The sequence below is a fragment of the Ovis aries genome, chromosome X, assembly GCF_016772045.2.
Source record: "Ovis aries strain OAR_USU_Benz2616 breed Rambouillet chromosome X, ARS-UI_Ramb_v3.0, whole genome shotgun sequence".
NCBI classification, from domain to species: Eukaryota; Metazoa; Chordata; class Mammalia; order Artiodactyla; family Bovidae; genus Ovis; species Ovis aries.
The window spans coordinates 41,957,813-41,974,129 of record NC_056080.1 but is presented as its reverse complement, the minus strand read 5'-3'; the positions used below and the strand labels follow the sequence as shown (position 1 = coordinate 41,974,129).

General features: G+C 42.9%; 1 protein-coding gene across 1 annotated transcript; it reads left to right on the top strand.

Annotated features, from left to right (window-relative positions):
- The first annotated feature begins 5,732 nt into the window (after positions 1-5,732).
- PPP1R2C (PPP1R2C family member C) lies at positions 5,733-6,368 on the top strand. The gene has a single exon (XM_004022014.4). The coding sequence runs from the start codon at positions 5,733-5,735 to the stop codon at positions 6,366-6,368; it is 636 nt and encodes a 211-aa protein (XP_004022063.1).
- Positions 6,369-16,317: the final 9,949 nt, after the last annotated feature.

The following is a 16,317-nucleotide window of genomic DNA, read 5'->3' as shown; positions in this document are numbered from 1 at the left end:
TATATATATATATATATATAAAATCGGGCTTCCCTGATAGCTCAATTGGTAAAGAATCTGCCTGCAATGTGGGAGACCTGGATTCATTCCCTGGGTTGGGAAGATCCCCTGGAGAAGGGAAAGGCTACCCACTCCAGTATTTTGGCCTGGAGTATTCCATGGACTGTATAGTCCATGGGGTCGCAAAGAGTCAGACACGACTGAGTGACTTTCACTTTCATATATATATAATGGAATTCTCTCTGTGTGTGCTCAGTTGTGTCTGACCCTTTGCAACCCCAAGGACTGTAGCCCACCAGGCTCCTCTGTCCATGGAATTTTCCAGGCAAGAATACTGGAGCAGCTTGCCATTTCCTCCTTCAGGGGATCTTCCCAATCTAGAGATTAAATCCATGTCTCCTGCATCTCCTACATCAGCAGGTGGATTCTTTACCACAGAGTCACCTGGGAAGACCAATGGAATACTGCTGAGCCATTAAAAAAGAATGAAGTGATACTATTTACAGCAACATGGATAGACCTACAGATCATTATGCTAATGCAAGTCAGTCAGACAGAGAAAGACAAATATTATATGATATTATGGATATATGGAATCTGAAAAATGGCTACAAGTGCACTTATCTACAAAACCAAAATAGAGCTATAGATATAGAAAATAAACTTATGGTTACCAGGGGTAAGGAGGGGAGGGATGAACTGGAAGATTGGGATTGACATATACACATTATTATATATAAAATAAATAACAAACACTCACCATATGGCACAGAAAAGTACTCAATATATTATAATGTATAAGGGAAAAGAATCTGAAAAATAATATGTGTATATATATATATAGCTGAATATGTATAACTATGTATAATACATATATATGTATGTATAACTGAATTACTTTCTTATACACCTGAAACTAACACAACATTGTAAATCAGCTATGCTTTAGTTAAAATAAAATAAATAGTTGATAAGTGAAACCTCAATTTTATCAATAGCAGGGTCAAGCACAAGAGGAGGTTGAACACCTTTTTATTTCCCTAGCCATGAAAACTTCAGGTACTTTAGGAAGCAGGAAGAACATTTCTCTACTATAGACTCTTTAGCCCATTTCTGCAGGGCCTGCCTTATGATATCTTTGCCATTATTTTCTATGTAACTCCTGGCAGACATTCTCACTGATGACATTTTTCTTTACTGAACATTCCCAAACTAGATTACCCTTTTGGAAGGAGGCAAAGTTGATGTTTACCATGTAACTTCAGAAATTCTCACTGATGTCCTGGCTCCTTTGTGACCTACTCTCAACGAAAATGTTGGTCTGTTTTGCTGAAAATTTTACTTTCATTTTAGTGGTAAAGGATTTGTTACCAAAACAAACCACTCATTATACACAAATATACAATTTCAATGTTTTATAGGAGATTATTTGACTTAATTTCAATAAACAGTCATTAGAAGGAAAGAAATAGAAACAATAGAGAGAAGTAACAGCACATACATCATCAAATTGGGCTGACCTACATCCAGACGTAAACAGTGCTGGGAAGTCCTAAGTAACAGCAATCTTGAGTTCCAATTGGGAAAGGGTCCTGGGCAGTGCATCCACCCCATGGATGAGACTTCAAAGTGCAGTTTTGTGAGCTTCTGCTTATAATTCCAAGCTGAAAACTGACATCATCAGTTTACACACAAAATGCAGCTCCTTTTTTTTAAGTTTTACAATGTTGTTTGTTTCACCTTGTGAGTCATAAGACTTAGACCCCGGAGACCTGGCCAGATCCTCAGGGGCTTAAGAGATTCTAAAACCCACTCCCTTTCTTATCTAAATAACCATCTGACTTGTGCTTGCCAGCAGGCACGAAACTGGGCAGTGTCCAGGCAGGTCAGAGGCCTTCTCTCCTGCTTCGAAAGCCTGAACAAGATTTCCTCCACTTTAATTTCCCTAACATGATCTGAATCTCCTCACTCCCATTCTTAAAACAGGTGATCACACAGAAAATCAACTCTTGGGATCACGTTGCTTTGGGCAATGACTCTCTCTTACGAGGATTTTCCAGTTGGCCCCTCTCCCCAAGTGCCAAGTGCCTGTGATGCCTCAGGAGCCATGTCTGAGATCCCAAGAAGTGAAAACTCTGGTGTCTCCACCTCCATTCAGACAGACCAACTCTATTGCTTCCTAGCTCCAATTGTACTGATTTTTATTCTGGAGTTCTACATAATGTTGAATTTAGGGGAAAAAAAAAAGATTTATTGCCTTAAAACTTACAATGAAAAAGATGGAAAACCACTGTCTTACTGAATGTCTCTGTTGCTGTTTGCTGCTAAGTCCTGTCAGTCGTGTAGATCTGCCCATATTTCCAGGCTCTTCCTTTCAAGGATTTTTGCTCACTTCCCTCAGTTCTTTCATCCACTTCATAGAAATATGAACATCTGTCACAGAATATGGACATGTTCCAGTTATTGTTTATGTGTGTGGGGGGGGCGGGGGCGAGTAATAAAGATGAAATACGCAATCCTTGCCTTTGTTTGGGTTCCTACTGCAAAGGCAGTAGGAGAAAAAGGCTTTCCTTTAGGACTTGGATCCCAGGGAGCAGGATAGCAGAGAGGGTTTGTGAAACAGGGAATAAAAGAAACCAGCATGGGTCTGCATCAGCAAGTTGGCTATCCACTTCCCAAGCTCCAGCCAGAATCCAAAGCGACAGGGATTCATGTCTCTCCCCACTCCCAGAAGGGCTGAAGTCAAAATAGGAGGTCATAATTACAATCCTCTTGCCCTATTATGAAGTGCCATTGTGTTACTGAATGACGAATTTCAGAAAACTCAAGAACTTTGCGATGGCTGAGTGAGTGGGTAAAAGTCGCTGAGTCATGTCCGACTCTTTGAGACCCCATGGACTGTAGCCTATGGAATTCTCCAGGCCAGAATACTGGAGTGGATAGCCTTTCCCTTCTCCAGGGGATCTTTCCAACCCATGGATTGAACCCAGGTCTCCCACATTGCAGGCAGATTCTTTACCAGCTGAGCCAAAAGGGAAGACCTTGGGATAGCTGATTCATTCTGTATTGAACAGCTTGGATATTCAGACCACAGTATGTGGGGGTGGGTGCTGTGTACACACAAAAGCAAAATCCCAATGCACAGGGATCAGCATCTCCCTCAACATCCTGTTTACAGCTAAACACGCACAGACCCACTGTGCCTACCAGCCAGGACCAATTGCATTTGTGTGGGTCTGTGCTGCCTTTCAGACAGGTTTTTGAAAAGAGTAGCCTGGAGTATTTCTGAATACAGTAATGAAAGTTGTTTTTTTTTTTTTTCCCTCCTCACATACCAGAGGGTTTTCCTATAGCCTTGAATATCAGCTTTTGAATCCCTGAAAGCTCTTACCACACAATACAGGTTTTTTTTTATTCAAAGAGTACAGTATCAGGAAATTCTTTTTCTGAGATGAATAATACAGTTTTAAAGTGATTGCAGAGTTCCTGAAGTTAGTAGGACTTTGGAGAATACAGGACAACTTGAACCTAAGGTGCTTAAGACCCTTGTAAAAGTTTTACAGTTCTTTCATGGTTTTGCTTTTGTGTTTTAAAATGTGGAAAGACCTTGAGGGAGAAAAGAGGAAGCAAAATGTTATCAGAAGAGGAAAAAAAAACAAAAAATCTTGTGAATGCTACCTGGAGGGGAAGATGTGAAACCGGATCTGAATTTCCTTTTTGTTTTTGAGAAGAATGTTACTGCCTATGAAATATGAGGCCCGTGAAGGACAAAATGTTTCAAAGTCACTCTTTGGAACAGACCCCAAATTCCACATGTGGGGTGTTTTTGTCACATGACTGAACAACTTGTAACTGACAGTGAAAGCTCTGGAGTCCCCTTTTCTGCACTCACAAATCTCAGACTTCCAATTACCTATCACCTATTATGTGCTTCCCAGGTGGCTCAGTAGTAAAGAATCTGCCTGCCAGTGAAGGAGACACGAGAGATTAAGGTTCAGTCCCTAGGTCGGGAAGATTACTTGGAGGAGGAAATGGCAACCCACTCCAGTATTCTTGCCTGGAGACTCCCCATGGACACAGGAGCCTGGTGGGCTACAGTCCATGGGGTCACAAAGGGTTGGAAACGGCTGAGGATACACAAAGTAGCACTAGCCTATCACTTATTATTCATTCTGTAAAAATTATGGTAATATCTACTATGTACCAGGTACAGCATCATGTTGTGAAGATGAAGATAATGGTGAGAAAAAAACAGACACCTTCCCTTGTGTCTTGGAGTTCACCATCTAGTGTACACAGATAACAAACATAATGGCCACAACTATGACTGCTGCCAGAGACAATAGGAGAGGCCATGAAAACACAGGAAGGCTGATATGCTTTGGAGGTCAGGAAACAGGTTCCTGTAAGGCAGTCAGGACTGAGATGAAGTATCAAAGGACATTACAGGTTGTGGGAAGAACCTAGAGAGAAACTCTAGGATAGGAAGGAAGGGGACTACTCCTGGAACTAAAAGGCAGGGAGGAAAAGCTAGAGGTAAGGTGGAGAGAAATGGCTCGGCTCTAGAGGGCTCCAAATTGGTATCACAGACCCTCATAGAGCTGCTTTTCCACCTCTTCTGGATTTCTGACTTTATGTTAAAAGAAAATGGGCAGCCATTAAAGGGTTTGAAAGAGAGATGTGACAAGATTCGATGGTGTTTTTAAAAAAACACACTGAATTGAAGGTGAATGAGAAGTTGGAAGCCAGTAGGAGACCCAATGGGGTGAGTGATGGGGGCTAGTTCAAAGGCTGTGGCTGTAACCCTGACCAGAGATGGTAGTGGCAGAAGAGATAGAATTGGAGTTTCTTGAAATATTAATAGTTAAGCCAGTAGTGAAGTACTGGATGGGAGAGGAAGCAGTAGGTGATCAGGGAAGATGTTGGGGTGGGCAGGGAGGGAGGAGGCGATGAAGTTACCAATGGTACCCATAAGTGGCTGGGCATCCAGACCATTAATCAAAGGGCTGGTCAGAAAGTGGGAAGAAGGGTTTGTGTGGGTGTGTAGGTACAGGGAAAGGGAGGTGTGGGTAGCAACAGGAGAGAGGGGCAGGGGTCCTGTTTGTGGGGGAGGGTTGGAAGTGAATGATCGCTCTAGCGCCTAGGCCTCCAGTCTTTCCAACCCAAGGAGTGGCTTTGAAACTTTGGACCATGACCCCCAGGGAGAAATAGGTTCTACACAGTCCACCTGCACAGACAGGGGATAGAGAAATTCACAAGACAGTGTTTCCCGGTTTCACGTGCAACAAACGGAGATTTTCTATTTTGTGTGTGTTAGTGGCTTAGTCATGTCCGACTCTTTGTGACCCCATGGGGTATGTAGCTCACCAGGCTCCTCTGTCCATGGGATTCTCCAGGCAAGAATATTGGAGTGGGTTGCCATGCCCTTCTCCAGACTTCCTAAACTTACACTTAAAAAAAAAAAAAAAAAAAAGAGGTCAGCTTGGGCATCCCCTCCACTCTCCTGAACCCTTCCCCTAGGCGCTGATGGCGGTGCTGACGGCGGTGTTGATGGCGGCTGCGACCATTGTGTCGTCACCAGGGGGGTACTTTGTGACGCAGGGGATGGGGCGAGGCCTTTAGGGCAGGAGGCGCAGTCCAGCAGCCAGACCGCGCAGCAGTTTGTGCCTGAAGCACGGCGGCGGGCAGCTGCGGCGACCCAACACTCAGCGGCGGCCCTTCACTCTCCAAAGATGTCAGCCCCCACCACCTCTCGCCGGCCCATCAAGGGAATCCTGAAAAACAAAGGTTCCACCGCTTCCTCAGTCACAGGCTCGGCCCAGCAGTCCGCTGGACCACTCCAGGAGGTCCATAGAAAGAAATCCCAAAAGTGGGACGAGTCGAACATCTTGGAGACCTACCGTCCAGAGTACAGAGACTACGATTTCATGAAGATGAATGAGCCCAACACTCCCCAGCTCGGTCTGCAGAATTATGGGGAAAGAAGTACAGAGAGTGAAGCCACGGCCCTCGACAGCTTAACCAAGAGATTGGCCGCCACCTACACCTCCGATTCCAACTATCCAGGGCGGGAGCCCGAACTGGATGGAGCGCACAGCAGCAAAATCTACCTTGACAGGCAAGAGAAACATCGGCAGTTTGAAATGAAAAGGAAACTTCACTACAGCGAAGGAAAGAACATCAAACTCGCCCGACAACTGATTTCCAGAGATCTACTGCATGACTACGAGGATGAGGATGATAAAAACGAGGAAAGCCACGACAAGACTACCACCCAGGAAGAAGCAGAGCAAGGCGCCACCAGCGACGAAGGCCTGCAAACACAGACCTGCTGCTACCACAGTGATGATGACGAAGACGACAAGTAGATCGGGTTTGATCGAGCAGACAACGCTCGATCCACGCTGCAATTGTTGGATCCACAACTTGTTCCTGTAATCTTCAGCTTCTTGTTCTGTGCAGCTCGTGCAAGTACTGAACTACTTACCAGTTACATTGCACTGTGATAATTCAATGGTAAACATAGCAAATAATAGCTTAACTGGAAAAAAAATCTCCACTTGGTACTCTGGTTCTTTGCCATAAATACTGATTCTGATATTCGTCTAAAACCTCATTACTTTGAGAAAAGTGTTCGTTAAAGTACATGTACATAGTATATAGCTTTTGATGTGTTAAAGGTTTAAAAAGGGTGGGGGGAGGCTAATTTATATTCACTTCTAGCCATACTAGCTTTAATAGAAACCATTTTGTGACAAAGGGAAAATGAGATTGGTACAGGGGGTTATGTAGTCTGATGAATATTCAGGCTGCAAAACACTTGTCTTCAGGGTGATCGGCCTGTTTAATTGAGAGGGAACATATTATAAGAATTATTGCGTTTTAGCTTTAAATTTTATCTTAATTTGTTTTCAGTGTTTATAAGAAAATGACTAAATGTTTTCTTATTTATAAAAAGTCCTTTTCCCATGAATTATCAGGTTAAAATTGTCCCAATATTCTACTCTGTCTTTGTGCACTATATGGGCAGATTTGATATCAATTATCCTTGAAAGTCTAATGTTATCTCTGTGGTCCCTTCTCCAGACCTGCCTTGCCCTCTCCTCTCCACTCTTTATTTCCTCATCCTCAGGAAGTCTTGCCCTCTCCACCCTTTGTTCCCTCATGCCCCAGGAGGACTGAGGAAGCAAAGGGCGGAGAGAGTAAGACAGGTCTGAGAAGGAACCACTGAGATAATATTAGACTTTTAAGAATAACTGATATCAAATCTGCCCATATAGTGCATATAGGGAGAGTGGACATTGGAACAATTTTAACCTGATAATTCATGGAAAAAGGACTATCTTTTTATAAGAAAACATTTAGTCATTTTCTTGTAAACACTGAATGCAAATTATGATAAAATTCACTTTCACTTTTCTGGGGCATACACAGCACAGTTTTTATGGAGTATCATAGATGGTAAAAACATGAGAAGGGCTTCCTTCTCTCAAATATTCTTTCATTTGTTGCCACAGTGTCACTTCTGTTTCAACCATCATGGCCCCCTCAGTCTTCTAAGATGTGGAGAAAATAGATTGCATAGCAGAAGGGTAATAGTCAGGAAATAAAATTCAGTTGCTAAATTTTACACCTTTTTGGTTTACAGCCTGCTAAATAATCTGCTATTATTAGTCCATCATTTGTTCTAATTACCTTTTAGAGAACAACTGAGGTTTTTTTTTTCACAACAGACTCCTGTGCAACCAGTGACATGATTACAGTCCCAGAATGTATGTGGACAGAAGACAGCTCAAAGGTTTTTTTTGTGTGTGTGTTTCCACTTTTCTCTTTGAAACATTACTGAGGTAATTGTGGGTTCACATGCTGTTGTGAGAAATAATACAGAGAAAGCCTGCGTACACTTCACCCAGATTCCCCCTGGTAACATATTGTAAAACTAGTACACCATCACAAGAATAGATTGACATCATCACTACAATCAAGATACAGAACATTCCGTCACAGCAAGAATCCCTCAGGTTGCCCTTTTGTAGCCACATGGTCTCCATTTCTATAATTTTGTCATTCAAGAATGTTACATAAATGAAAACATATAGCATGTAACCTTTTGGGATATACCAGATTTTTTTAGCCTTTTATCCATTCAAGGACTTATGGGCTAGTTCCAAGTTTTGGTATTACAAATGAAGCTGCTATGAACATTCATGTACCGGTTTTTGTGTGAACATAAGTTTTCACTTCTCTGGGATAAATGCCCAGGAGTGCAATTGTTGGCTTGCTTGGTAGTTGCAGTTTCCTAAGAAACTGCCAAATTGTTTTACAGAGTGACTGTGCCATTTTAAATTCCCACCAGCATCCAGCAACGTGTAAGCATTCCAGTTTCTCTGCATCCTCACCAGCATTTGGTGTTATATCTATTTTTTATTTGTCATTTTTATATATGTGTACTGGTGTCTTAATTTGCCTTTTGCTAATAGCTAATGATGTTAAACATCTTTCCATGTGCTGCTGCTGCTGCTAAGTCGCTTCAGTCGTGTCCGACTGTTATTTGCAATCTGTAGATCCTCTTTGGTGAAATGCTTTCTGCTCATTCTCTATTTTGATCATTTTACTATTCAGCTTTGAGAGTTCTTTGCAATTTTTTTTCACAATTGGTAGCTTCTTATCCTCTTAGAGACACTTTTGCAAAGTAAAAGATTTTGATTTTGATGTGATTCACTTTATCAAGTTTTCCTTTTCTTTGTGGTGATTTTGGTACTCCTGTCAAATGTAATCTAGAAAGATCTTTTTTTCCAAATCATGATTTCCTAATTAAGTGACATGGTATTAGGATGCATAGAAAATGGACCTTTATTATTTAAGTTTGATTTTCCTTTGGAAAAAGGAATCTGATAATGTTCAGTTCCAGTTTCAACTTTTTATCAACATCACCTCCTCTGCTTAACTCCTTTGATGTCACCATTTGTTCACTCATTTTAAAGTATGAAATTCAGCCAGGCTGGCTATTTAAAACCTGGGACAGAAAATGGTATAAATGGATTGCTAAAAAAGAGTAACTTCCACTTGAAGGTCAAAGCAAATCTATTTTCCCCCCTAGACTTTGAAATTGCTTCCATTGTTTCCCCTCTACATTAGTATACTAAATAACATGCTATAATAAGACAGAGTATTATTTTTTAAAAAATGATAGTCAAGAGCTACTAAATTGGTTCCTTTAAGTTACAACCTCCATTTGACAAACACTGAACTCAAAGGATCAGAATTTTTTCTCTTAAAGGATTTTGTTCTGGGAGTAACACTGTAGGTACTTATCAACCCTTCACACCTTAGAGTAAATGAAGAACATGATGTGAATATTGATGAAAGGGAGGGGATTATAAAAGTGAGAGAAAGAGGTACCCAGAAGTGAAGAGTTGGGAAGGGAGGGGGAAAAATTAGAAAAAAAAGGTGGAGGTTTAAGCTCACTGGCTTTAAAAGTTATGACTCGTTCTCAATGAGTCATTAACTCTGAGCTGTCATCAAGAGAACACAAAATCTTAGTGAAGAAATGATGAGGAAAAGAAGAGTTCTCCACTTAGCCAAATAATTAAAGCAATACTATTACCACTGCCACTACTACTAATCACCATTTATTGAGTATATGCAGTGTATCAGACAGACATGGTACCAGGGCTTTGAAAGCCTTATCTCTTTCAGTGGTGCCAATGATGTTTTGAAATGGTATTTTGCCCATTTGAGAAATGAGAAAATTTCAAATAAATAACATTGCATAATTGGCCCAAATGTATAGCTGCTAGGTGGTAGAATCAGGATTCATACCCAGGCCTGTCTAGCTGACTCAGCCATGGTGTTTTCTCCACCATACAACACTGGCTTTGTGCAGGTCCTTAATGGTGGTGGAAGCCACCCCATCCCACCCTACCCCATCCCACCCCACCCCTCCTCCCTAATCACATACGTCTGCCCTCACCTTGTAGCAGGGGCTGCTTTTCTGTATAGACAGTGCAACTGGTCTAAGGAGAATGTCCTCCAATCTATTCTAAGAGGTGCCTGTGACCTCTGCCACACTGCCCACATCCTTCTGCTACCACCTCCCATCCCCTGCTCTGAGGTTGTGCTCAGCCAGGAGCCTGAGACATTCATTCATACAAAGATGCCACCAGGGGCAAGTATATTTGTCAATTGCACTTTGAAGTGCACAAATTTTTTTTGTGTGCATTTACCAAGTATGGCCCTGTGTCAGGTGCAGTAGCCAGGGAAAGAAAGGTGAATGAAACACAATCTCTGCCCTCAAGGAGGTCTAAGTCTAGTGCGGGAGACCTGTATGGTTCTGAAATATTCATTGATGAAGACTTTCAAAGAAGAGGATGCCTGTATTTAAAGAGGGACACGTCCTGATTTAGATTACATTAAAGGCTTGAAAGCAACGAAGGGATTTCCACATGCCTGCGGAGCAAGCAGCAGCCTTCAGAGGAGCTCTGGTCTCCTGAAGGTGAGGACGGAGGGAGCCTAGCCCTTGAGACCTGGTCTAGTTCAGCAGCATCAGACACCCTGCTCACACCTGGCTGGGGTTAGGGAGGCGGGCAGTAAAGAGGGATTAGGGGCCCACCATGGAAGGATTCACAAGTAAGGAGGTAAACCAAGAGAGATGAGGACCACTGAGGCAGTAACAAATGGTTCTGCATTGTTTTCTGGGAGAATCCTTTTCTGCTCAGAGTTTTGATCTAATTTGAATGAGGAATTGTAGATACTTTGTCCCAGAAGTGAAGCAGTTATGTAAAATGTGAACCATGCTTCCTTTTTTTGGTTCCTGCTTTATGCCACTGTATGTCCTCTTTTGGAACACTGGGGCTCATGGTTGAAACCGTGGGTTGGGGAAGGTGCTGGCTTGTGCTGGGAGGAGAGAGGGACCCATCCTCATCCCTCCCCAGATGGCTGGGGAGGAGGGGTGGAGGAAAGTCAGGAGAGTGGCAGCACGAGAGGCCAGCCAGGCTGGAGCCTGACAAGAAAAACTCTAAGGGAGGAAAACAGAAGAGGAAAGACTCCAGTTGTGTAGGGAAATACTGAGACAGAAATGATACCATTCAAGACCATAAACCTCTTGCATTTTTCTACTGTGTTAAAATTTTATGCCCCTTACTTGGGCCATTGAGCCAGTTCCTCTCTGTTTTACAAATGAGTTCTGCCACTCCTGTGCTACCCTGGTGACAAATCAGGTCTTTGAGGGAGGGCCCCCTGGCAAGAGGCTGGCAAGTGCGGACAAAAGTGAGGAGTGGGGAAGAGCCAAGGTGGACAGAATGAGGTGGCTGGATAGGTGATTTGGGAATCAGAGGGGAGGAAGATGATGTCCTGTGTGAGGCCACACGACTCAGGAGCCGCTTTTTAAAAACTGAAGTATAGTTGATTTACAGTGTTGTGTTACTTTCTGGTGTACAGGAAAGTGATTCAGTTATATAACTATATACTGTGAAATAAAAATGAAAGTTGATCGGTTGTGTCCAACTCTTTGCAACCCTAGGGACCGTAGCTCGCTAGGCTCCTCTGTCGTTAGGATTCTCCAGGCAAGAATATGGAGTGGGTTGCCATGCCCTTCTCCATGGGAACTTCCTGACCCAGGCAGGGATCAAACACAGGTCTCCTGCGTTGCAGGCAGATTCTTTACCACCTGAGCCACCAGGGAAGCCCTATATACTATACTATACTATACTATACTATACTTCAATTACATGTATATATTTTTTTCCATTATGGCTTATTACAGGATATTGACTCTAGTTCCTCATGCTGTACAGTAGTAGGTCCTTGTTTATCTATTTTGTTTGTAATAGTTTGTATCTGCTAATCCCCAGGAGCCACTTCTATGCACTGCCCCTCTCCCCAACTTGTTCTGGCTTCTTTACTGCCCCTCACTTCTGTCTCAGGTGGCAGCCTACACTTTCCCCCAGGGGTGTTGTTGACTGCTTGCATTATTGTTGGCCCAACAAAATACCATACATGCATGATGCTTGTGTGCTCAGTGCTGTCTGGTTGTTTGCCACCCCATGGTCTGTAGCCTGCTAAGCTTCTCTGTCCATGGGATTTCCCAGGCAAGAATACTGGGGTGGGTTGCCATTTCCTCCTCCAGGGGATCTTCCCTACCCAAGGATCGAACCCGCCTCTCCTGTGTCTCCTGCATCACAGGTGGATTCTTTACCGCTTGAGCCATCAAGGAAGCCCAACAATATCATACTTCGATCATTAAGATTATTAGGGAGAAAGGTGGGCAGGGAGACGGATGAGGGATGGAACCTCCAAAACCCAAATGAAAGGAAGAATGCACCCAGAAATCTTTGATAAGAAACTTCATCAAATTAGTACTATCATTTTAAAATGGAAAAGTCAGTCCCTAAGCTGCAAGAGGCAGCATTTATATACATTCGTAGGCAATGGGGTGGGGGGAGGAGAGGTTGAACTCTTTGCTGATGTCCACATGGGTTGGGCTTTGGCAGCTGAAGCTGCATGTGCAGGGGCTCTGGGGGGATTTAAGGACGCAGGCTGCAAAAAATCTGGGGAAAACTGAAAATTGCTGGTGTGTGTCTGTATTTGTGGTGGGGAGGGGGACTGCAGCGAAAGCTGCCTTAGGCATTTTTTCTCAGCAGTATAAACACAGTTCTCTAATATAAGGTTTTACATTATTAGCTCTTAAAAATATAAAAAAATTGTTTTTATCATTGTGTAGGCAGAGCATATTTGCATCACTGAACCTGCCTATGCATGCTGGGTACAAATATCTTATTCTTTCCTCTTCTTTTTTTTCTTGTTTTAAAGCAGACTCTGAAAGGTGCATATGAGCCCAGTTTCCATAGCAATTGCAAGCATCAGTGATAACCCAGAGCTTCTAAGTTATAATATACAGGCTACCCTATTAATGAGTTTCAAACTGCATTTCCCTGAGACAATGGCTCAGCCCTGATAGATAAGGTCAAACCCCATCTCCAAACTTTAAATTAAATCAGGATAGATCAAAATGCAACAGAAGGAGTGTCCTTTTGGAAAGTGTGATGTTAAAAAAAAAAAAAATACATTCTTTGTGGAGGCAAAACAGTTGCTTTTCTGGTTTGTAGTGCCCAGATGGAAAAATCCTAAAACAGATACTGCTTCTTCTGGGTTATTAATGGCATGTTGTCATTTCCTTATGCTATTTGTGAGTGAGTTTTTCCCATGGTAGCTCAGACTCTAAGAAAGCACATAATCCTTTAACCCAGGAAGAGCAGATAAGATGGTTAATACTTGCTAGATCTGAAATGACACTAGTTCAACTGTAATTGATCAACTTGCTTATTCATGTACTTAGTGCCAAGACTCAGTGCCTGCCTTCAAGGAGCCCCCGGATTAGTGACAACTCAGCCTTGTCACCAGACCATTTCTATACTGTGCAAGAGAGCTTTACAGAGGCCTTCAAGGGGCATCGCCAAGGTCTTAAAAGCCCTTCCCATGGAGTTGATTTCGAGGACAATACTTCCAAGTAAAATGGAACTTAGCCAAATGAAGAGAGGTGGGCCAAGGGAGATTGGCACTCCAGATGTAGGTCAAAGGCAATGTGGTTTGTTTCAGGGACCTGCATGGTGTCTTATGAAAGAGAATGCGAGGGATTAAAGAGGTAAGAAGGGTGCTGAAAGGTTTCACCTACAGTGCCAAGGTCAAGGGAGCTAAGGGAGCTACTGTCATTTTATTTATTTATTTTTAATTGGAAGACAATTATTTCAAAATGTTGTGGTGATTTCTGCCATACATCAACACGAATCAGCCATTGGTATACATATGCCCCCTCCCTCTTGAACCTCCCTCCCAACTTGTACCCCATCCCACCCCTCTAGGTTGTCATAGAGCACCAGATTTGAGCTCCCTGCGTCATACAGCAAATTTCCACTGGCTATCTAATTTTACATATGGTAATATGTATGTTTCAATTCTACTCTCTCAATTCATCCCACCTTCTCCTCCCACCCCCGCCCCTGTGTCCACAAGTGTGCCACTGCCATTTTTAAGAAGGAGGGTGATGTAATCAGACTCCTGCTTTTGAAAAACTATATGCTACAGGATGGGGCCTGGAAGAAACAGGGTGGAGAGGGCAAAGCTGGAGACAGAACACAGACCTGACATTGGTCTCAGGAAGCTGATGATTTTTAACATTCTAATGTGGACCCTCTTCACTTTTCACTCACAGCAAAGGCACACCCCGCTCTCCACCAGCACCAGGCAAAGCTTGGTCCCCAGAACAGCAGCATCGCCATCACCCAGAAGCTGGTTAGAAATGCAAATTCTCAGCACCCCCCCCCCAACTTATGAAATCAGCATCTCCAGGGCTAGTGCCCAGCAATCTCAGCAGGCTTTAACAAGCTTCCTGGGGGATGCTCATGTATGTTCATGTTTGAGAACCTTTGCAGCTTTTTAATAAGCTGAGCTCAACTCTCCGTGGCACAGATCTCACTGTTACTGTGTGTGTGTGTAAAGTGTATACAGTTTTGCAAAAATTCATCACATTAGGTGTCACAACAATGCGCAGATTTGGTGAGAATGAACAGGTATGCGTCCTGATTCAGATTACAACTCTACTCCAGCTGTCCCCCACCTGTCCATGTGTAACTCTTCCCCAGCCCCTCCTCCTCATCTTTCTGTATACTGTCCCCCCATACACATCCACACACTCACTTGTGCAGTAGGTGTCCCTGTCACCCCCTGCTCAGAGTCCCAGGATTTATCTGTATTTTCATCTTCTCTTGGGCTATTCATTTTTCCCAGAATATGTGTCTTCCTGTTTTTATCACATATCTTATTCAGTCTTCCACATTTCGTATCAACCATACCTCAGTCTCCTAAGTCAGAATAGTAGGTGCCCACCTTGGAGGAATGCAAAAGAATATAGTAATTGACAGTGAAACATTTAGAGTCAAAAAAATCTAGGTGTGCCCTATGTTCACAGCAGCACTATTCACAATAGCCAAGACATGGAAACAACCTAAACGTCCATCGACAGATGAGTGGATAAAGAAGCTGTGGTACATACAATATATACAATAGAATGCTGCTGCTGCTGCTGCTAAGTCATTTCAGTAGTGTCTGACTCTGTGTGGCCCCATAGACGGCAGCCCACCAGGCTCCCCTGTCCCTGGGATTCTCCAGGCAAGAACACTGGAGCAGGTTGCCATTTCCTTCTCCAATGCATGAAAGTGAAAAGTGAAAGGGAAGCTGCTCAGTTGTGTCAGACTCTTAGTGACCCCATGGACTGCAGCCTACCAGGCTCCTCCATCCATGGGATTTTCCAGGCAAGAGTACTGGAGTGGGGTGTCATCACCTTCTCCAGAGACAATAGAATACTACTCAGCTGCAAAAAAAGGAATGAAATAATGCCATTTGCAGCAACATGGATGGAGCTAGAGATTATCATGCTAAGTGAAATAAGTCATACAGAGAAAAACAAATGTCATGTGATATCACTTATTTGTAGAATCTAAAATATAACACAAATGGACCTATCTACAAAACAGAAAAAGACTCACAGAAACAGAGAACAGACTTGTGGTTGCCAAGTGGGAGAGGAGAGATGGACTAGGACTCTGGGGTTAGTAAATGCAAACTATTATTTATAAAATGGATAAACAACAAGGTCCTACTCTATAGCACAGGAAACTATATTCAATACCCTGGGATAAATCATAATGGGAAAGAATATAGGAAAGAATTATATATGTGTATAACTGAATCACTTTGCTGTACAGCAGAAGTTAATACAACATTCAGATCAGTTCAGTTCAGTCACTTAGTCGTGTCCGACTCTTTGCGACCCCATGAGCCGCAGCACACCAGGCCTCCCTGTCCATCACCAACTCCCGGAGTCCACCCAAACCCATGGCCATTGAGTCGGTGATGCCATCCAACCAACCATCTCATCCTCTCCTTCTCCTCCCACCCTCAATCTTTCCCAGCATCAGGGTCTTTTCAAATGAGTCAGCTCTTCACATCAGGTGGCCAGAGTATTGGAGTTTCAGCTTTAGCATCAGTCCTTCCAATGAACACCCAGGACTGGTCTCCTTTAGGATGGACTGGTTGGATCTCCTTGCAGTCCAAGGGACTCTCAAGAGTATTCTCCAACACCACAGTTCAAAAGCATCAATTCTTTGGCACTCAGCTTTCTTCACAGTCCAACTCTCACATCCATAAAAGACTACTGGAAAAACCATAGCCTTGGCTAGATGGACCTTTGTTGACAAAGTAATGTCTCTGCTTTTTAATACACATTGTAAATTATAATTCAATAAAAATATATTTATTTTA

Bases quoted from the DNA above. Each gene is read 5' to 3' on its own strand.
- PPP1R2C (XM_004022014.4), top strand. From the start codon at position 5,733: ATGTCAGCCCCCACCACCTCTCGCCGGCCCATCAAGGGAATCCTGAAA.